Source organism: Oncorhynchus clarkii, chromosome 10 (assembly GCF_045791955.1).
Source record: "Oncorhynchus clarkii lewisi isolate Uvic-CL-2024 chromosome 10, UVic_Ocla_1.0, whole genome shotgun sequence".
NCBI lineage: Eukaryota > Metazoa > Chordata > Actinopteri > Salmoniformes > Salmonidae > Oncorhynchus > Oncorhynchus clarkii.
Genome location: NC_092156.1, coordinates 3,156,854 through 3,179,409, shown reverse-complemented (window position 1 = coordinate 3,179,409; position 22,556 = coordinate 3,156,854). Strand labels below are relative to the sequence as shown.

The 22,556-nt window shown below is 44.0% G+C and overlaps 1 protein-coding gene across 1 annotated transcript in view; it reads right to left on the bottom strand.

Annotated features, from left to right (window-relative positions):
* Positions 1 to 22,556, bottom strand: part of LOC139417918 (serine/threonine-protein kinase DCLK1-like) — a 125,869-nt gene that overhangs the window by 12,820 nt on the left and 90,493 nt on the right. Inside the window, exons 7-12 of the mRNA XM_071166909.1 lie at positions 18,062 to 18,143; positions 15,830 to 16,005; positions 14,793 to 14,912; positions 13,245 to 13,391; positions 9,661 to 9,794; positions 9,214 to 9,291 (exon numbers count right to left, since the gene is read on the bottom strand). Coding sequence (XP_071023010.1) covers positions 9,214 to 9,291; positions 9,661 to 9,794; positions 13,245 to 13,391; positions 14,793 to 14,912; positions 15,830 to 16,005; positions 18,062 to 18,143 — 737 coding nt within the window. The remainder of the gene's footprint in view (positions 1 to 9,213; positions 9,292 to 9,660; positions 9,795 to 13,244; positions 13,392 to 14,792; positions 14,913 to 15,829; positions 16,006 to 18,061; positions 18,144 to 22,556) is intronic.

The following is a 22,556-nucleotide window of genomic DNA, read 5'->3' as shown; positions in this document are numbered from 1 at the left end:
GAGGAGGTCTGGTATATTTAATCAATAAGACCAGAGGAGGTCTGGTATATTTAATCAATAAGGCCAGAGGAGGTCTGGTATATTTAATCAATAAGGCCAGAGGGGGTCTGGTATATTTAATCAATAAGGCCAGAGGGGTCTGGTATATTTAGTCAATAAGGCCAGAGGAGGTCTGGTATATTTAATCAATAAGGCCAGAGGGGTCTGGTATATTTAATCAATAAGGCCAGAGGAGGTCTGGTATATTTAATCAATAAGACCAGAGGAGGTCTGGTATATTTAATCAATAAGGCCAGAGGAGGTCTGGTATATTTAAGTAGTAAGGCCAGAGGGGTCTGGTATATTTAATCAATAAGGCCAGAGGGCGTCTGGTATATTTAATCAATAAGGCCAGAGGGCGTCTGGTATATCTAATCAATAAGGCCAGAGGAGATCTGGTATATCTAATCAATAAGGCCAGAGGAGGTCTGGTATATTTAATCAATAAGGCCAGAGGGGGTCTGGAATATTTAATCAATAAGGCCAGAGGAGGTCTGGTATATTTAAGTAGTAAGGCCAGAGGGGTCTGGTATATTTAATCAATAAGGCCAGAGGGCGTCTGGTATATTTAATCAATAAGGCCAGAGGGCGTCTGGTATATCTAATCAAAAAGGCCAGAGGAGGTCTGGTATATCTAATCAATAAGGCCAGAGGAGGTCTGGTATATTTAATCAATAAGGACAGAGGAGGTCTGGTTTTTTTAATCAATAAGGCCAGAGGAGGTCTGGTATATTTAATCAATAAGGCCAGAGGAGGTCTGGTATATTTAATCAATAACGCCAGAGGGGTCTGGTATATTTAATCAATAAGGACAGAGGGGGTCTGGTATATTTAAGTAGTAAGGCCAGAGAAGGTCTGGTATATTTAAGTAGTAAGGCCAGAGGGGGTCTGGTATATTTAATCAATAACGCCAGAGGGCGTCTGGAATATTTAATCAATAAGGCCAGAGGAGGTCTGGTATATTTAATCAATAAGGCCAGAGGAGGTCTGGTATATTTAATCAATAAGGCCAGAGGGGTCTGGTATATTTAATCAATAAGGCTAGAGGGGGTCTGGTATATTTAATCAATAAGGCCAGAGGAGGTCTGGTATATTTAATCAATAAGGCCAGACGAGGTCTGGTATATTTAATCAATAAGGACAGAGGAGGTCTGGTATATTTAATCAATAAGGCCAGAGGAGGTCTGGTATATTTAATCAATGAGGCCAGAGGAGGTCTGGTATATTTAATCAATAAGGACAGAGGAGGTCTGGTATATTTAATCAATAAGGCCAGAGGAGGTCTGGTATATTTAATCAATAAGGCCAGAGGAGGTCTGGTATATTTAATCAATAACGCCAGAGGGCGTCTGGAATATTTAATCAATAAGGCCAGAGGAGGTCTGGAATATTTAATCAATAAGGCCAGAGGAGGTCTGGTATATTTAATCAATAAGGCCAGAGGAGGTCTGGTATATTTAAGTAGTAAGGCCAGAGGGGGTCTGGTATATTTAAGTAGTAAGGCCAGAGGGGGTCTGGTATATTTAAGTAGTAAGGCCAGAGGGGGTCTGGTATATTTAAGTAGTAAGGCCAGAGGAGGTCTGGTATACTTAAGTAGTAAGGCCAGAGGGGGTCTGGTATATTTAAGTAGTAAGGCCAGAGGAGGTCTGGTATATTTAAGTAGTAAGGCCAGAGGGGGTCTGGTATATTTAATCAATAAGGCCAGAGGAGGTCTGGTATATTTAATCAATAAGACCAGAGGAGGTCTGGTATATTTAATCAATAAGGCCAGAGGAGGTCTGGTATATTTAATCAATAAGGCCAGAGGAGGTCTGGTATATTTAATCAATAAGGCCAGAGGAGGTCTGGTATATTTAATCAATAAGGCCAGAGGGGTCTGGTATATTTAATCAATAAGGACAGAGGGGGTCTGGTATATTTAAGTAGTAAGGCCAGAGGAGGTCTGGTATATTTTAATCAATAATGCCAGAGGGGTCTGGTATATTTAATCAATAAGGCCAGAGGGGTCTGGTATATTTAATCAATAAGGCCAGAGGAGGTCTGGAATATTTAATCAATAAGGCCAGAGGAGGTCTGGTACATTTAATCAATAAGGCCAGAGGAGGTCTGGTATATTTAAGTAGTAAGGCCAGAGGGGGTCTGGTATATTTAAGTAGTAAGGCCAGAGGGGGTCTGGTATATTATAGTTATAAACTGGTTACCAACATAATTACAGCAGCCGTGCCTTATTGTTAATATAAACTGGTTACCAACATAATTACAGCAGCCGTGCCTTATTGCTGTTATAAACTGGTTACCAACATAATTACAGCAGCCGTGCCTTATTGCTGTTATAAACTGGTTACCAACATAATTACAGCAGCCGTGCCTTATTGTTAATATAAACTGGTTACCAACATAATTACAGCAGCCGTGCCTTATTGTTGTTATAAACTGGTTACCAACATAATTACAGCAGCCGTGCCTTATTGCTGTTATAAACTGGTTACCAACATAATTACAGCAGCCGTGCCTTATTGTTAATATAAACTGGTTACCAACATAATTACAGCAGCCGTGCCTTATTGTTAATATAAACTGGTTACCAACATAATTACAGCAGCCGTGCCTTATTGTTAATATAAACTGGTTACCAACATAATTACAGCAGCCGTGCCTTATTGCTGTTATAAACTGGTTACCAACATAATTACAGCAGCCGTGCCTTATTGCTGTTATAAACTGGTTACCAACATAATTACAGCAGCCGTGCCTTATTGTTGTTATAAACTGGTTACCAACATAATTACAGCAGCCGTGCCTTATTGTTGTTATAAACTGGTTACCAACATAATTACAGCAGCCGTGCCTTATTGCTGTTATAAACTGGTTACCAACATAATTACAGCAGCCGTGCCTTATTGCTGTTATAAACTGGTTACCAACATAATTACAGCAGCCGTGCCTTATTGTTGTTATAAACTGGTTACCAACATAATTACAGCAGCCGTGCCTTATTGCTGTTATAAACTGGTTACCAACATAATTACAGCAGCCGTGCCTTATTGCTGTTATAAACTGGTTACCAACATAATTACAGCAGCCGTGCCTTATTGTTGTTATAAACTGGTTACCAACATAATTACAGCAGCCGTGCCTTATTGTTGTTATAAACTGGTTACCAACATAATTACAGCAGCCGTGCCTTATTGCTGTTATAAACTGGTTACCAACATAATTACAGCAGCCGTGCCTTATTGCTGTTATAAACTGGTTACCAACATAATTACAGCAGCCGTGCCTTATTGTTGTTATAAACTGGTTACCAACATAATTACAGCAGCCGTGCCTTATTGTTAATATAAACTGGTTACCAACATAATTACAGCAGCCGTGCCTTATTGCTGTTATAAACTGGTTACCAACGTAATTACAGCAGCCATGCCTTATTGCTGTTATAAACTGGTTACCAACATAATTACAGCAGCCGTGCCTTATTGTTAATATAAACTGGTTACCAACATAATTACAGCAGCCGTGCCTTATTGCTGTTATAAACTGGTTACCAACGTAATTACAGCAGCCATGCCTTATTGCTGTTATAAACTGGTTACCAACATAATTACAGCAGCCGTGCCTTATTGCTGTTATAAACTGGTTACCAACATAATTACAGCAGCCGTGCCTTATTGCTGTTATAAACTGGTTACCAACATAATTACAGCAGCCGTGCCTTATTGCTGTTATAAACTGGTTACCAACATAATTACAGCAGCCGTGCCTTATTGTTAATATAAACTGGTTACCAACATAATTACAGCAGCCGTGCATTATTGCTGTTATAAACTGGTTACCAACATAATTACAGCAGCCGTGCCTTATTGCTGTTATAAACTGGTTACCAACATAATTACAGCAGCCGTGCCTTATTGCTGTTATAAACTGGTTACCAACATAATTACAGCAGCCGTGCCTTATTGTTAATATAAACTGGTTACCAACGTAATTACAGCAGCCGTGCCTTATTGTTAATATAAACTGGTTACCAACGTAATTACAGCAGCCGTGCCTTATTGTTAATATAAACTGGTTACCAACATAATTACAGCAGCCGTGCCTTATTGTTAATATAAACTGGTTACCAACATAATTACAGCAGCCGTGCCTTATTGTTAATATAAACTGGTTACCAACATAATTACAGCAGCCGTGCCTTATTGTTAATATAAACTGGTTACCAACATAATTACAGCAGCCGTGCCTTATTGTTAATATAAACTGGTTACCAACGTAATTACAGCAGCCGTGCCTTATTGTTAATATAAACTGGTTACCAACGTAATTACAGCAGCCGTGCCTTATTGTTAATATAAACTGGTTACCAACATAATTACAGCAGCCGTGCCTTTTTGTTAATATAAACTGGTTACCAACGTAATTACAGCAGCCGTGCCTTATTGTTAATATAAACTGGTTACCAACATAATTACAGCAGCCGTGCCTTATTACTGTTATAAACTGGTTACCAACATAATTACAGCAGCCGTGCCTTATTGTTGTTATAAACTGGTTACCAACATAATTACAGCAGCCGTGCCTTATTGCTGTTATAAACTGGTTACCAACATAATTACAGCAGCCGTGCCTTATTGCTGTTATAAACTGGTTACCAACATAATTACAGCAGCCGTGCCTTATTGTTGTTATAAACTGGTTACCAACATAATTACAGCAGCCGTGCCTTATTGTTGATATAAACTGGTTACCAACATAATTACAGCAGCCGTGCCTTATTGCTGTTATAAACTGGTTACCAACGTAATTACAGCAGCCATGCCTTATTGCTGTTATAAACTGGTTACCAACATAATTACAGCAGCCGTGCCTTATTGTTAATATAAACTGGTTACCAACATAATTACAGCAGCCGTGCCTTATTGCTGTTATAAACTGGTTACCAACGTAATTACAGCAGCCATGCCTTATTGCTGTTATAAACTGGTTACCAACATAATTACAGCAGCCGTGCCTTATTGTTAATATAAACTGGTTACCAACGTAATTACAGCAGCCGTGCCTTATTGTTAATATAAACTGGTTACCAACGTAATTACAGCAGCCGTGCCTTATTGTTAATATAAACTGGTTACCAACATAATTACAGCAGCCGTGCCTTATTGTTAATATAAACTGGTTACCAACATAATTACAGCAGCCGTGCCTTATTGTTAATATAAACTGGTTACCAACATAATTACAGCAGCCGTGCCTTATTGTTAATATAAACTGGTTACCAACATAATTACAGCAGCCGTGCCTTATTGTTAATATAAACTGGTTACCAACGTAATTACAGCAGCCGTGCCTTATTGTTAATATAAACTGGTTACCAACGTAATTACAGCAGCCGTGCCTTATTGTTAATATAAACTGGTTACCAACGTAATTACAGCAGCCGTGCCTTATTGTTAATATAAACTGGTTACCAACGTAATTACAGCAGCCGTGCCTTATTGTTAATATAAACTGGTTACCAACGTAATTACAGCAGCCGTGCCTTATTGTTAATATAAACTGGTTACCAACATAACTACAGCAGCCGTGCCTTATTGCTGTTATAAACTGGTTACCAACATAATTACAGCAGCCGTGCCTTATTGCTGTTATAAACTGGTTACCAACATAATTACAGCAGCCGTGCCTTATTGTTGTTATAAACTGGTTACCAACATAATTACAGCAGCCGTGCCTTATTGTTAATATAAACTGGTTACCAACATAATTACAGCAGCCATGCCTTATTGTTAATATAAACTGGTTACCAACATAACTACAGCAGCCGTGCCTTATTGCTGTTATAAACTGGTTACCAACATAATTACAGCAGCCGTGCCTTATTGCTGTTATAAACTGGTTACCAACATAATTACAGCAGCCGTGCCTTATTGTTAATATAAACTGGTTACAGACATAATTACAGCAGCCGTGCCTTATTGCTGTTATAAACTGGTTACCAACATAATTACAGCAGCCGTGCCTTATTAATTATGTTGGTAACTAGTTTATAACAGCAATAAGGCACGGCTGCTGTAATTATGTTGGTAACTAGTTTATAACAACACTAGAACATCTGGACTGTAATGACAAGAATAAAATGTAATTGACAGATGTGGGAGCAGACTGAATTAATGCATAAGGTAAGGCCTGTAACGTTAGCTAGCTACATTGCTAAGCAAGCCAGATTGACTTGTATGGAGTAACTTTAACGTGAGATGAGCAAAGCCCATTTCATGTATTATACATTAGCAGCGTGGCAGTTTCCCAAAGTTTGGTGTTTGAACTTTGTCCAGCTAGCTGTGCTTTGTTTGTGGAGTAATGTGGAATAACTACAGTACCAGTCAAAAGTACGGACGCACCTACTCATTCATTCATTCATTCATTCATTCATTTTCTTTATTTTTACTATTTTCTACATTTGTAGAATAATAGTGAAGACATCAAAATTATGAAATATCACATATGGAATCACGTAGTAACCAAAAAAGTGTGGAACAAATTGAGATTCTTCAAAGTAGCCACCCTTTGCCTTGATGACAGCTTTGCACACTCTTGGAATTCTCTCAACCAGCTTCATGAGTTAGTCACCTGGAATGCATTTCAATTAACACTAAAAATTCATTTGGAATGTCTTTCCTTCTTAATGCATTCAAGCCAAATCAGTTGTGTTGTGACAACGTAAGGGTGGTATACAGAAGATAGTCCTATTTGGTAAAAAAACAAGTTCATATTATGTCAAGAACAGCTCAAATATGCAAAGATAAACGACAGTCCATCATTACTTTAACTACTTGCGACTAGGTGGCGCTATTAACATTTTTGGATGAAAAACGTTCCCGTTTTAAACAAGATATTTTGTCACGAAAAGATGCTCGACTATGCATATAATTGACAGCTTTGGAAAGAAAACACTCTGACGTTTCCAAAACTGCAAAGATATTGTCTGTGAGTGCAACAGAACTGATGTTACAGGCGAAACCCAGATAAATATCCAATCAGGAAGTGCCGCATTTTTTGAAACCGCCTCATGGCTATGACTCCTTATATGGCTGTGAATGAGCTACGAATGAGCTTACGTTTTCCACGCATTCCCCAAGGTGTCTACAGCATTGTGACTGTACGTAAAATACTGAGGTAGCCATTTTTCCAAACGCTTCTTATGAGAAACCAACTGCCTCGAGGGATATATTATCGAATACATATGTTAAAAACACCTTGAGGATGGATCCTAAACAACGTTTGCCGTGTTTCTGTCGATATTATGTAGCTAATTTTGAAAAAAGTTTGGCGTTGTAGTAGTAGCATTTTTCGGTCGATTTCTCAGCCAAGCATGATGAAGAAACGGGAGCTTTTTCGCCTACAAAAATAATATTTTTGGAAAAAAGGAACATTTGCTATCTAACTGGGAGTCTCCTGAGTGAAAACATCCGAAGTTCTTCAAAGGTTAATGATTTAATTTGGTTGCTTTTCTTATTTTCGTGAAAATGTTGCCTGCTGCCAGCAGAGCCTAGCATAGCATTATGCCATGATAAACTTACACAAATGCTTGTCTAGCGTTGGCTGTAACGCATATTTTGAAAATCTGAGATGACAGTGTTGTTGACAAAAGGCTAAGCTTCTGTTTGAATATATTTTATTCATTTCATTTGTGATTTTCATTAATAGGAAAAGTTTCTAGTGGTATTTATGTCCGCTGCGTTATGCTAATGCATTTGAGGCTATGATTACGCTCCCGGATACGGGTTTGCTAGTCGCAAAAGGTTAACCTCTTGCGACATTAGACCGGTGGAAATCTGTCCTTTAGTCTGAAGAATCCAAATTTGAGATTTTTGGTTCCAACCGCCGTGTCTTTGTGAGATGTAGAGTAGGTGAATGGATGATCTCCGCATGTGTGGTTCCCACCGTGAAGCATGGAGGAGGAGGTGTGATGTCGTGGGGGTGCTTTGCTGGGGACACTGTCAGTGTTTTATTTAGAATTTAAGGCACACTTAACCAGCATGGCTACCACAGCACTCTGCAACGATACGCCATCCCATCTGGTTTGCGCTTAGTGGAACAATCATTTGTTTTTCAACAGGACAATAACCCAAATCACACCTTCAGGATGTTTACGGGCTATTTGACCAATAAGGAGAGTGATGGAGTGCTGCATCAGATGACCTGGCCTCCACAATCACCTGACCTCAACCCAGTTGAGATGGTTTGGGATGAGTTGGACCGCAGATTGAAGGAAAAGCAGCCAACAAGTGATCAGCATATGTGGAAACTCCTTCAAGACTGTTGGAAAAGCATTCCAGGTGAAGCTGGTTGAGAGAATGCCAAGAGAGTGCAAAGCTGTCATCAAAGGCAAAGGATGGCTACTTTGAAGAATCTAAAATATATGTTGATTTCTTGAACACTTTTTTTGGTTACTACATGATTCCATATGTGTTATTTCATAGTTTTAATGTCTTCCCTATTATTCTACAATGTAAAAAATAGCAAAAAATAAAGAAAAACCTTTGAATGAGTAGCTGTGTCCAAACTTTTGACTGGTTACTGTATATTGTCATCATTGAATTGTGCCGGTGCCGTCCATACAGTTAACATAACAGACTTGTTAGCTTGTAGCTAGCGAACGTTACTGTCAACTAACAACGTTAGTTGGATAGGACATTCGCTATCTTATATGCCTGTTGCACGCAACTGTCAAGGCCCATGGTTTTACACAGATGACTCCAGTCATGTGGAAAAACCTATAAAGATATAAATAGATATAACTTCCGTTGTTTGTAGCTTTCCACTCATCTGACTGGTGTTAGCTAGCTACTAGCGCTGTTGCTACGCAACCCACCTTTGTTGTATCAGAACTCTGAAACTAAAAATAAATATCAGTGCTGGTTCCATACGATGTTGTTGGCATGCCGATAGCCTTTCTCTGGGCTCAGAGATTCAGCACTGCCTCCTTCCAACCACATGACAGGGTACGGCACCAATCACTGAAGCTCTGGATTCCACTCCAGACGTTGATTCATCAAAATGAAGACGTTTTTTTTTGTCAGTATTACATGTCAGATTGGAAAGGGATTGCGTATACAGCGGGACAGTTTGTTTGTGTACTTCACCATAACTGTGCAGTCAGGATTCAGTTGATCTTACCCGCGGAAGGGAGGGAAGCCACACAACAAGATGTAGGCGATGACTCCTACTGCCCAGATATCTACCTTAAGGCCATACCTAGAACACAAAGAGAGAGAGAATACACAGGTCAGAGAGAAAGAGCGAGGGAGAGAGAGAGACAGGAAGGAGAGAGAGAGAGAGAGAGAGAGAGAGAGAGAGAGAGAGAGAGAGAGACAGAGAAAAAGAGGGAGGGAGGGAGGGAGGGAGGGAGGGAGGGAGGGAGGGAGGGAGGGAGGGAGGGAGGGAGGTGGAAGAGAGAGAGGGAGGAAGAGGGAGAGAGAGTTAGAGAGAGAGGTGGAGGAGGGAGGGAGAGAGAGAGAGAGAGAGAGGGGGGGTGGGAGAGAGAAAGGGAGGTGGAAGAGGGAGAGAGAGAGAGAGGGGGAGAGAGGGAGAGAGAGAGGGGGGGGTCAGGAGACACACACGTACCCTGTCTCTGCGATGATCTCGGGTGCTACATATGTGGGTGTCCCACAGACTGTGTAGAGAGGTCCGTCTACTACCGTGGCCAGACCAAAGTCTCCCAACTTCAGACTCTTACTGCCATCAGCATGCTCATACACCTGGAGGGGAGAGGAGAGAAGAAGGGAGAGGGGAGAGGAGAGGAGAGGAGACGAGAGGAGACAAGAGGAGAGGAGAGGAGAAGTAGAGAGGAGGGGAGGAGAAATGGAGAGGAGAGGAGAGGAGAGGAGAGGAGAGGAGAGGAGAGGAGAGGAGAGGAGAGGAGAGGTAGAGGAGAGGAGAGGAGAGGAGGAGAAATGGAGAGGAGAGGAGAGGAGAAGGGAGAGGGGGGAGGAGAGGAGAGGAGAGATGTAACATTAAAAATATAATATAGTTAATACTAGAATATCTATCATGTGGTCACTGTAATGCACTGAATACTTCCAGTGAATACTTCCGCAAAACATTTATGTGGCATGATTCATGACATGATTCAGTCATGTAGCTACTTTTGTCTTTTATAAAGGTGAGTTAGAGATCTCCGAGTCTTTGGGGACTTTTGGTGTAAAGTAAAAAACAGTAAAAACACTTAAAGTACTACTACGTCCCGCTTAAACTTCTGGTGAAACCGGAGGATGCGCGATTCAAATAAATAATCATACAAATGATGGATATTAAACATTTAGATACATAGTGTATGTATATACATATATATATTATAAATAATAATTTGTATGATTAAACATTTAGATACATACAAGTGTCTTACATCAGCTGAAAGCTTAAATTCTTGTTAATCTAACTGCTCTGTATTTTTCGACCGGCACAGGTTTCATACATTCACAAATAGCGATGAAATATTCACTTACTTTTTGAAAATCTTCCTATGATTTGTCATCCAAAGGGTCTCAGCTATAACACGTAGTGTTGTTTTGCTAGATAAAATCCTTCTTTATCTCCCAAAAAGTTTGTTTAGTTGGCGCCATCGATTTGAGTAGTCCACTCGTACTGGCCCTCCAACATCACTTCTAGCAGCATCTGGTCTCCCATCCAGGAACTGACCAGGACCAACCCTGCTTAGCTTCAGAAGCAAGCCAGCATTGGTATGCAGGGTGATAATGCAGGGTGGTATGCAGGGTGGTATGCAGGGTGGTATGCAGCGTGGTATGCTGCTGGCAACATGCAGAAAAAGGAATCCGAAAATCTACTCCTAAACTTTGTTTCAACAAGTCAAAATACGTTTCTATTTACTCCTCAGATTCCCTAAAATGTAATCAAACTATAATATTTCTTACTGAAAGAAGTATGTTCAATAGGAAACCCATTTTACAGGTGCATCTTGTCTTGTCGAGCCAAAACACACATTTCCAAGACTGTGTCCTTCCACTAAAACTGTTATTTCTTCTTCGTTATTCAAGTTACAAGCCTGAAACCTTGAACAAAGACTGCTGACTCCAAGTGGAAGCTAGAATTGAATATGACTATATACTTGCCAATGGAAGAGCATGGTCTCTCTCAAAAAAACATTTCCGGTTGGTTTTTCTTTGGATTTTCTCCTATTGTGTTATATTCTCCGACATTATTTTAACAGTTCTACACTCTTCAAAGTGTTTTCTTTCTAATGGTACTAATTATATGAATATCCAGGCTTCCGGGCCTAAGCTACAGGCAGTTTACTTTGGGAATGTCATTCAGACAGGAAGTGGAGAAAAAAGGGGCCTATTTTACTTTATTTTAGACAAATTTTACAACATTCCTAAAGAAAATAATGCACTTTCTCTCTCCATACATTTTCCTTGACACCCAAAAGTACTCGCTACATTTTAACAGGAAAATGGTCCAATTCACACACTTATCAAGAGAACATCTCTACTGCCTCTGATCTGACTAAACACAAATGCTTTGTTTGTAAATAATGAGTGTTGTAGTGTGCCTCTGACTATCTGTAAATACATTTTTTAAAACAAGAAAATGGTGCCATCTGGTTTGCTTAATGTATGGAATTTTAAATGATTTGTAGTTTTACTTTAGATACTTAAGTATATATATATTTAAAACCAAATACTTTTACTCAATAACTATTTTACTGGGTGACTTTCACTTTTACTTGAGTCATTTTTGTGTGTGTGTGTGTGTGTGTGTGTGTATGTGTGTGTGTATGTGTGTGTGTGTGTGTGTGTGTGTGTGTGTGTGTGTGTGTGTGTGTGTGTGTGTGTGTGTAGGAGTGTGAAAGATGTGAAGATAGAGACAGAAGGAAGAAAGAGGGAGAGATGACTGCATCACTGCAGGGGGGACTCTCTCTCTCTCTCTCTCTCTCTCTCTCTCTCTCTCTCTCTCTCTCTCTCTCTCTCTCTCTCTCTCTCTCTCTCTCTCTCTCTCTCTCTCTCTCTATTGATCATCCTTGAGATGTTTCTACAACTTGATCGGAGTTCACCTGTTGTAAATTCAATTGATTAGACATGATTTGGAAAGGCACACACCTGTCTATATAAGATCCCACAGTTGACAGTGCAAATCAGAACAAAAACCAAGCCATGAGGTCGAAGGAATTGTCCATAGGGCTCCAAGACGAGATGGTGTCGAGGCGCAGATCTGGGGAAGGGTACCAACACATTTCTGCAGCATTGAAGGTCCCCATGAACTCAATGGAAGAAGTTTCGAACCGGGCCTTGGACAGGGAGGTGACCAAGAACGGACGGGAGAACCTTCCAGAAGGACAACCATCTCTGCAGCACTCCACCAATCAGGCCTTTGTGGTAGAGTGGCCAGATGGAACCCAGTCCTTGGTAAAAGGCATGACATGCCGCTTGGAGTTTGCCAAAAGGCACCTAAAAACTCTCAGACCATGAGAAACAAGATTCAACTCCTTGGCCTGAATGCCAAAGGTCACGTCTCGAGGAAACCTGGCACCATCCCTACGGTGAAGCATGGTGGTGGCAGCATCATGCTGTGGGGATGTTTTTCAGTGGTGGGGACTTGGAGACTAGTCAGGATCGAGGGAAAGATGAACGGAGCAAAGTACAGAGAGATCCTTGATGAAAACCTGCTCCAGAGCACGCAGGACGTCAAACTGCAGCGAAGGTTCATCTTTCAACAGGACCACGACCTTAAGCACACAGTCAAGACAACACAGGAGTGGCTTCGGGACAAGTCTCTGAATGTCCTTGAGTGGCCCAGCCAGAGCCCGGACTTGAACCCGATCAAACATCTCTGGAGAGACCTGATAGCTGTGCAGTGACGCTCCCCATCCAACCTGACAGAGCTTGAGAGGGTCTGCAGAGAAGAATGGGAGAAACTCCCCAAATACAGGTGTGCCAAGCTTGTAGTGTCATACCCAATAAGACTTGAGGCTGTAATTGCTGCCAAAGATGCTTCAACAAAGTTCTGAGTAAAGGGTCTGAATACTTACGTAAATGTGATATTTCAGATTTTTTTATTGTTAATTACATTTCTAAAAACCTGTCTTTTCTTTGTCATTATAGGGTACACACACACACACACACACACACACACACACACACACACACACACACACACACACAAACACACACACACACACGTACATGACGTACCAGTAGGTTTTCTGGTTTGACGTCCCTGTGTACGATGTTGAGGCTGTGGAGGTATTTGATGGCGTCGGCCAGGTTGTACAGCATCCCGCTGGCGTCTCTCTCTGTGTATCTGTTAGTGGACGTGATGGCATCAAACAGATCGCCCCCCTGTGGACAAAACACACAATGACATGCAACAATATTAATACAATGCCAATTGGGAAGGATGGTTTTTGTTTGTGATTATTCAAAGAAACTGTGTGTGAAGCAGTGTCCTGAGGAAGCAGAGGTGTCCTCAATTCTCACTTGACACACATCACACATTAATCTACGCACACACACACACCCTTCCTGTCAGGGTCCCTGAGAGGACTAAGTGGAGCAACAGCTTAAAATAGGCTCCACACACACACGCACACACACACACACACACACACACACACACACACACACACACACACACACACACACACACACACACACACACACACACACACACACACACACACACACACACACACACACACACACACACACACACACACACACACACACACACACACACACACACACACACACACACACACACACACACACACACACACACACACACACAGTCATTAAAATGAGAAAACTTTCAATACTCCTGTAACTTTCAAGACTCCTCCTGTAACTGTCAAGACTCCTCCTGTAACTGTCAAGACTCCTCCTGATAACTGTCAAGACTCCTCCTGATAACTGTCAAGACTCTTCCTGTAACTGTCAAGACTCCTCCTGTAACTGTCAAGACTCTCCTCCTTTAACTGTCAAGACTCTCCTCCTGTAACTGTCAAGTCTCCTCCTGATAACTGTCATGACTCCTCCTGTAACAGTCAAGACTCCTCCTGTTACTGTCAAGATTCCTCCTGTAACTGTCAAGATTCCTCCTGTTACTGTCAAGACTCCTCTAACTGTCAAGGCTCCTCCTGTTACTGTCAAGGCTCCTCCTGTAACGGTCAATACTCCTACTGTAACTGTCAAGACTCCTGTAACTGTCAAGAGTCCTCCTGTAACTGTCAAGTATCCTTCTTTAACTGTCAATGCTCCTCCTGTTACTGTCAAGACTTCTCCTGTAACTGTCAAGACTCTCCTCCTGTAACTGTCAAGACTTCTGTAACTGTCAAGACTCCTCCTGATAACTGTCAAGACTCCTCTAACTGTCAAGGCTCCTCCTGTACCTGTCAAGACTCCTCCTGATAACTGTCAAGACTCCTCTAACTGTCAAGGCTCCTCCTGTAACTGTCAAGGCTCCTCCTGATAACTGTCAATACTCCTGTAACTGTCAAGGCTCCTCCTGTAACTGTCAAGGCTCCTCCTGTAACTGTCAAGGCTCCTCCTGATAACTGTCAAGGCTCCTCCTGTAAATGTCAAGACTCCTCCTGATAACTGTCAAGGCTCCTCCTGTAACTGTCAAGACTCCTCCTGTAACTGTCAAGACTCCTCCTGGTTCTGGAACAACAGTCATGACTGGAGGCTTTACCCTGGCTATACCCCAGGTATAACAGAGACACACCCCCCAGGGCTGCGTACCTTAACCAGTTCCATGACCAGGTAGAGCTCGCTGTAAGTGTCCATCTCCTCAATCAGCAGGACAATGTTGGGGTGTTTCACCCTCCTGAGGATGGCTACCTCATTCTGGATCATCTGCTCCTGTTGGGGGGAGGAGGAGGATGAGGGGAGGAAGAGGATGAGAAGGAACAGGAGGATGAGGAAGTGGAGAAGGAGATGAGACAGACCGTTAGAGACCAGCTCCTGTACTTATCAACACTACTAACACAGCCAAACTAAATATTAATTCAGAAAAATAAATCAATGTTTATATTAATGTAAACCTACAAAATATATAATAAAATGTGGATGTGCCCTGGAAAAGAGCCACCTCCCACCCTCATTGACCCCTCTTGATCCCTCTCACCCTTATTGAGCATAATTGACTCCTTCTCCCTTTGCCCCCCCAACCGTCCTACCCATATTGACCTCCTTGCTCCCCTCACCCCGTTACCCCCTCCCCTCACCCCCCTTACCCCCTCCCCCCGTTACCCACCCCTCTCCCCCTGTTACACCCTCTCCCCCTCCTCTCTCCCCCTGTTACACCCCCTCCCCCTCCCCTCCCCTCTCCCCCTCCCCTCACCCCCTGTTACCCCGACCCCCCTGTTACACCCCCTCCCCCTCCCGTCACCCCCTGTTACCCCAACTCCCCCACCTCACCCCCTGTTACACCCTCTCCCCCTCCCCTCTCCCCTCTCCCTCTGTTACCCCCAATCCCCCCTCTCCCCCTCCCCACACCCCCTGTTACACCCTCTCCCCCTCCCCTCTCCGCCTCCCCACACCCCCTGTTACACCCTCTCCCCCTCCCCTCTCCGCATCCCCACACCCCCGTTACCCCCTCTCCCCCTCCCCACACCCCCTGTTACCCCCTCTCCCCCTCCCCTCTCCGCCTCCCCACACCCCCTGTTACCCCCTCTCCCCCTCCCCACACCCCCTGTTACCCCCTCTCCCCCTCCCCTCTCCCCCTCCCCACACCCCCTGTTGCCCCCCCCCCCCCCCCCCCTGTTACCCCCCCTCACCTTGCCCCGGCGTCGGCCCTTGTTAATGATCTTCAGGGCGTATTCTCTGCCTGTAGAGTGTTCCACACATTCCCGGACCACCGCAAAGTTACCATCTCCCAAAGTACGTCCCACTCTGTAGCGCTCTGATATGGAGACAGGCACCGCCGGGATCTCATCCTCTACTACTGGCTGAGCTGGGGGAGGGAGGGGGGAGGGGAGGGAGGGAGGGAGGGGGGAGGGGAGGGAGGGAGGGAGGGGCGAGGGAGGGAGGGAGGGAGGGAGGGAGGGAGAAAGAAAATGTGAGAGTTAAAAGGGATACAATGAGGCCCTTTATCTACTTCCCCTGTCTGATAAACTTGTGGATTTGTATGTCTCTGTGTTTAAAGGAAGTTAGAGATCGTTTTGTAGGAGTTGTGATATGTAGGAGTTGTTAAATGTAGGAGTTGTTAAATGTAGGAGTTGTGATATGTAGGAGTTGTTAAATGTAGGAGTTGTGATATGTAGGAGTTGAATTTCAAAAGAGAGGAATGAAAAATAAAGAGAAATAGAAGGGGTACATGAAGATTCTAGATACAGTGCCTTGCGAAAGTATTCGGCCCCCTTGAACTTTGCGACCTTTTGCCACATTTCAGGCTTCAAACATAAATTTATAAAACTGTATTTTTTTGTGAAGAATCAACAACAAGTGGGACACAATCATGAAGTGGAACGACATTTATTGGATATTTTAAACTTTTTTAACAAATCAAAAACTGAAAAATTGGGCGTGCAAAATTATTCAGCCCCTTTACTTTCAGTGCAGCAAACTCTCTCCAGAAGTTCAGTGAGGATCTCTGAATGATCCAATGTTGACCTAAATTACTAATGATGATAAATACAATCCACCTGTGTGTAATCAAGTCTCCGTATAAATGCACCTGCACTGTGATAGTCTCAGAGGTCCGTCAAAAGCGCAGAGAGCATCATGAAGAACAAGGAACACACCAGGCAGGTCCGAGATACTGTTGTGAAGAAGTTTAAAGCCGGATTTGGATACAAAAAGATTTCCCAAGCTTTAAACATCTTAAGGAGCACTGTGCAAGCGATAATATTGAAATGGAAGGAGTATCAGACCACTGCAAATCTACCAAGACCTGGCCGTCCCTCTAAACTTTCAGCTCATACAAGGAGATGACTGATCAGAGATGCAGCCAAGAGGCCCATGATCACTCTGGATGAACTGCAGAGATCTACAGCTGAGGTGGGAGACTCTGTCCATAGGACAACAATCAGTCGTATATTGCACAAATCTGGCCTTTATGGAAGAGTGGCAAGAAGAAAGCCATTTCTTAAAGATATCCATAAAAAGTGTCGTTTAAAGTTTGCCACAAGCCACCTGGGAGACACACCAAACATGTGGAAGAAGGTGCTCTGGTCAGATGAAACCAAAATGGAACTTTTTGGCAACAATGCAAAACGTTATGTTTGGCGTAAAAGCAACACAGCTGAACACACCATCCCCACTGTCAAACATGGTGGTGGCAGCATCATGGTTTGGGCCTGCTTTTCTTCAGCAGGGACAGGGAAGATGGTTAAAATTGATGGGAAGATGGATGGAGCCAAATACAGGACCATTCTGGAAGAAAACCTGATGGAGTCTGCAAAAGACCTGAGACTGGGACGGAGATTTGTCTTCCAACAAGACAATGATCCAAAACATAAAGCAAAATCTACAATGGAATGGTTCAAAAATAAACATATCCAGGTGTTAGAATGGCCAAGTCAAAGTCCAGACCTGAATCCAATCGAGAATCTGTGGAAAGAACTGAAAACTGCTGTTCACAAATGCTCTCCATCCAACCTCACTGAGCTCGAGCTGTTTTGCAAGGAGGAATGGGAAAAAATGTGAGTCTCTCGATGTGCAAAACTGATAGAGACATACCCCAAGCGACTTACAGCTGTAATCGCAGCAAAAGGTGGCTCTACAAAGTATTAACTTAAGGGGGCTGAATAATTTTGCACGCCCAATTTTTCCGTTTTTGATTTGTTAAAAAAGTTTGAAATATCCAATAAATGTCGTTCCACTTCATGATTGTGTCCCACTTGTTGTTGATTCTTCACAAAAAAATACAGTTTTATATCTTTATGTTTGAAGCCTGAAATGTGGCAAAAGGTCGCAAAGTTCAAGGGGGCCGAATACTTTCGCAAGGCACTGTATATATATATATATATATATATATAAATGAGAGAGAGAGAGAGATCATTGCTTACATTCAGTGACTGGTCCATCCCCTTCAGCCAATGAATTACAGACTTTGGTAGAGGCCAGAGAGATAGACGGACCCTGAGACTCCTAGAGAGGCGGGGGGGGGGGGGGGGTCAGGTAGAGAGAGAGAGTGGGGATGAGAGGGAGAGGTAGAGAGAGAGAGTTAAAACACTGTATATATATATATAATATGACATTTGTAATGTCTTTACTGTTTTGAAACCTCTGTATGTGTAATGTTTACTGTTAATTTTTGTTGTTTTTCACTTTATATTTTCACTTTGTATGTTGTCTACCTCACTTGCTTTGGCAATGTTAACACATGTTTCCCATGCCAATAAAGCCCTTGAATTGAATTGAATTGAATTGAGAGAGGGGGGAGGTAGAGAGAGAGGGGGGAGAGGTAGAGAGAGAGGGGGGGAGATGTAGAGAGAGAGGGGGGAGGTAGAGAGAGAGGGGGGGAGAGGTAGAGAGAGAGAGGGGGGAGAGGTAGAGAGAGAGAGGGGGGAGAGGTAGAGAGAGAGAGGGGGGAGAGGTAGAGAGAGAGGGGGGGGTAGAGAGAGAGAGAGAGAGAGGGGGGTATGAGAGGGAGAAAGAACAATTCAATAAACACATCCTAATCAACATCAATACTGAGACGGAGTGAAGGAGAACTACGCATCTATCCTCTCCGCTCTCTGATCTGTCCATCTTCAGGTTTGGGACTGTGCTCCCTTCCTCTCACCCCTTTCTCTCTCTCCTCCATCCCTAAAGGGTCTTGCCCCCTCCGTTCTCCTTCTTTCTAGGGTGCATAAAGTGTATACTGCACTTTCATACCATTTAAACATATTTGGGATGGAGCCACAATCTGTCTGTCTGTCTGTCTGTCTGTCTGTCTGTCTGTAGCCACAGTAGCAGCGGTTTGTCTAACGACAAAGACTCATCACAGAACCAGCCATCTTAACCCTCCTAGAAGTTGCCATGGCAGCACTAGGAACCCGGGAGAGAGGGAGTAGAGAAGGGGGAGACTGTTTGGGGCTGTCATTTATATTATTCTCTATTCAATCATCTTCACCCCTCCTCTGTCCTCCTCGTCTCTCTGTCTACCCTCCTCTCTCCTCCTCGTCTCTCTGTCTACCCTCCTCTCTCCTCTTCACCTCTCTGTCTACCCTCCTACTCACTACTACTAAAGAGAGGGTAATCATCACTGTGAAGGAGTGAGAGGGTAATCATCACTGTAAAGGAGTGAGAGGGTAATCATCACTATTACGAGTGAGAGGTAATCATCACTATAAAGGAGTGAGAGGTAATCATCACTGTGAAGGAGTGAGAGGGTAATCATCACTGTGAAGGAGTGAGAGGGTAATCATCACTGTGAAGGAGTGAGAGGGTAATCATCACTATAAAGGAGTGAGAGGGTAATCATCACTGTGAAGGAGTGAGAGGGTAATCATCACTGTGAAGGAGTGAGAGGGTAATCATCACTGTGAAGGAGTGAGAGGGTAATCATCACTATAAAGGAGTGAGAGGGTAATCATCACTGTGAAGGAGTGAGAGGGTAATCATCACTGTGAAGGAGTGAGAGGGTAATCATCACTGTGAAGGAGTGAGAGGGTAATCATCACTGTGAAGGAGTGAGAGGGTAATCATCACTATAAAGGAGTGAGAGGGTAATCATCACTGTGAAGGAGTGAGAGGGTAATCATCACTATAAAGGAGTGAGAGGGTAATCATCACTGTGAAGGAGTGAGAGGGTAATCATCACTGTGAAGGAGTGAGAGGGTAATCATCACTGTGAAGGAGTGAGAGGGTAATCATCACTATAAAGGAGTGAGAGGGTAATCATCACTGTAAAGGAGTGAGAGGGTAATCATCACTGTGAAGGAGTGAGAGGGTAATCATCACTGTGAAGGAGTGAGAGGGTAATCATCACTGTGAAGGAGTGAGAGGGTAATCATCACTGTGAAGGAGTGAGAGGGTAATCATCACTGTGAAGGAGTGAGAGGGTAATCATCACTGTGAAGGAGTGAGAGGGTAATCATCACTACAAAAGCATTCATATTGACTCCAGGAGAGACCTCATGATTGGCATACTGGGATTGAACCAGCTGCCTCTCCTTGTCTCCTGTCCTCTCCTTGTCTCCTGTCCTCTCCTTCTCTCATTGTCTCCTGTTCTCTCCTTGTCTCCTGTCCTCCCCTTGTCTCCGGTCCTCTCCTTGTCTCCTGTCTTCTCCTTGTCTCCTGTCCTCTCCTGTCCTCTCCTTGTCTCCTGTCCTCTCCTTGTCTCTTTGTCCTCGCCTTGTCTCCTGTCCTCTCCCTGTCTCCTGTCCGCTCCTGTCCTCGTCTCCTGTCCTCTCCTTGTCTCCTGTCCTCTCCTTGTCTCCTGTCCTCTCCTTATCACTATCACCTTGCAGTGCAGAGGAGAGGAAGCCTGGTGTTTTCTCTAGCCTGATTGGTCCAGCTCTATCACCTTGCAGTGCAGAGGAGAGGAAGCCTGGTGTTTTCTCTAGCCTGATTGGTCCAGCTCTATCACCTTGCAGTGCAGAGGAGAGGAAGCCTGGTGTTTTCTCTAGCCTGATTGGTCCAGCTCTATCACCTTGCAGTGCAGAGGAGAGGAAGCCTGGTGTTTTCTCTAGCCTGATTGGTCCAGCTCTATCACCTTGCAGTGCAGAGGAGAGGAAGCCTGGTGTTTTCTCTAGCCTGATTCGTCCAGCTCTATCACCTTGCAGTGCAGAGCAGAGTAAGCCTGGTGTTTTCTCTAGCCTGATTCGTCCAGCTCTATCACCTTGCAGTGCAGAGGAGAGGAAGCCTGGTGTTTTCTCTAGCCTGATTGGTCCAGCTCTATCACCTTGCAGTGCAGAGGAGAGGAAGCCTGGTGTTTTCTCTAGCCTGATTGGTCCAGCTCTATCACCTTGCAGTGCAGAGGAGAGGAAGCCTGGTGTTTTCTCTAGCCTGATTGGTCCAGCTCTATCACCTTGCAGTGCAGAGGAGAGGAAGCCTGGTGTTTTCTCTAGCCTGATTCGTCCAGCTCTATCACCTTGCAGTGCAGAGCAGAGTAAGCCTGGTGTTTTCTCTAGCCTGATTCGTCCAGCTCTATCACCTTGCAGTGCAGAGGAGAGGAAGCCTGGTGTTTTCTCTAGCCTGATTCGTCCAGCTCTATCACCTTGCAGAGTAAGCCTGGTGTTTTCTCTAGCCTGATTGGTCCAGCTCTATCACCTTGCAGTGCAGAGGAGAGGAAGCCTGGTGTTTTCTCTAGCCTGATTCGTCCAGCTCTATCACCATGCAGTGCAGAGGAGAGGAAGCCTGGTGTTCTCTCTAGCCTTGATTCGTCCAGCTCTATCACCTTGCAGTGCAGAGGAGAGGAAGCCTGGTGTTTTCTCTAGCCTGATTGGTCCAGCTCTATCACCTTGCAGTGCAGAGGAGAGGAAGCCTGGTGTTTTCTCTAGCCTGATTCGTCCAGCTCTATCACCTTGCAGTGCAGAGGAGAGGAAGCCTGGTGTTTTCTCTAGCCTGATTGGTCCAGCTCTATCATCTTGCAGTGCAGAGGAGAGGAAGCCTGGTGTTTTCTCTAGCCTGATTCGTCCAGCTCTATCACATTGCAGTGCAGAGGAGAGGAAGCCACTTTATCCATGTAATGTCTGCTTTACAGAATCTATGTCTATGGGAATGTTCTGGAACATTTCTCATGTTGACTCTAGAACAGATATCATGCCTGGGATGCTAAAGCGTGACATTTGAAGGTATTGGGCTGACATCTGCCACATTTACCTTGAATGTGATCAGTGACAACATGGTAACGTTTGCCCTTAAAAGCTGCATTGTTTACAAACACAATTGGATTGAATCTCGGCCCATATCTGATGTTTTCCCGTCCTGATCAATCCCCAGATTGAATATCAATCCCCAGTTATGAAATATGACAGGAAGGACTGTCAAATAAACATCCTGTTGTTTTTTGTGTTCCTAAAATCAATAGAATCAACATCTTCCAGTGCTGTGGAGATGTAACAGTTGTTTGGTCAGCCAGCCAGTCAGTCAGCCAGTCAGTCAGTCAGTCAGTCAGTCAGCCAGCCAGTCAGCCAGTCAGTCAGCCAGTCAGCCAGCCAGCCAGCCAGCCAGCCAGTCTACCAGCCAGTCTACCAGTCTGCCAGCCAGCCATCCAGCCATCCAGTCTACCAGTCTACCAGCCAGTCTACCAGTCAGCCAGTAGGCCAGCCAGTCAGTCAGTCAGCCAGCCAGCCCGCCAGTCTACCAGCCAGTCAGCCAGCCAGCCACAGCCAGCGAGTCAGCCAGCCAGTCATCCAGCCAGCCAGTCAGCCAGCCAGCCAGTCTAACAGCCAGTCAGTCAGCCAGCCAGCCAGTCTACCAGTCTACCAGCCAGTCTACCAGCCAGCCAGCCAGTCAGTCTACCAGTCTACCAGCCAGTCAGTCTACCAGTCTACCAGCCAGTCAGCCAGCCAGACAGTCAGCCAGCCAGCCAGTCTACCAGTCTACCAGCCAGTCTACCAGCCAGTCAGCCAG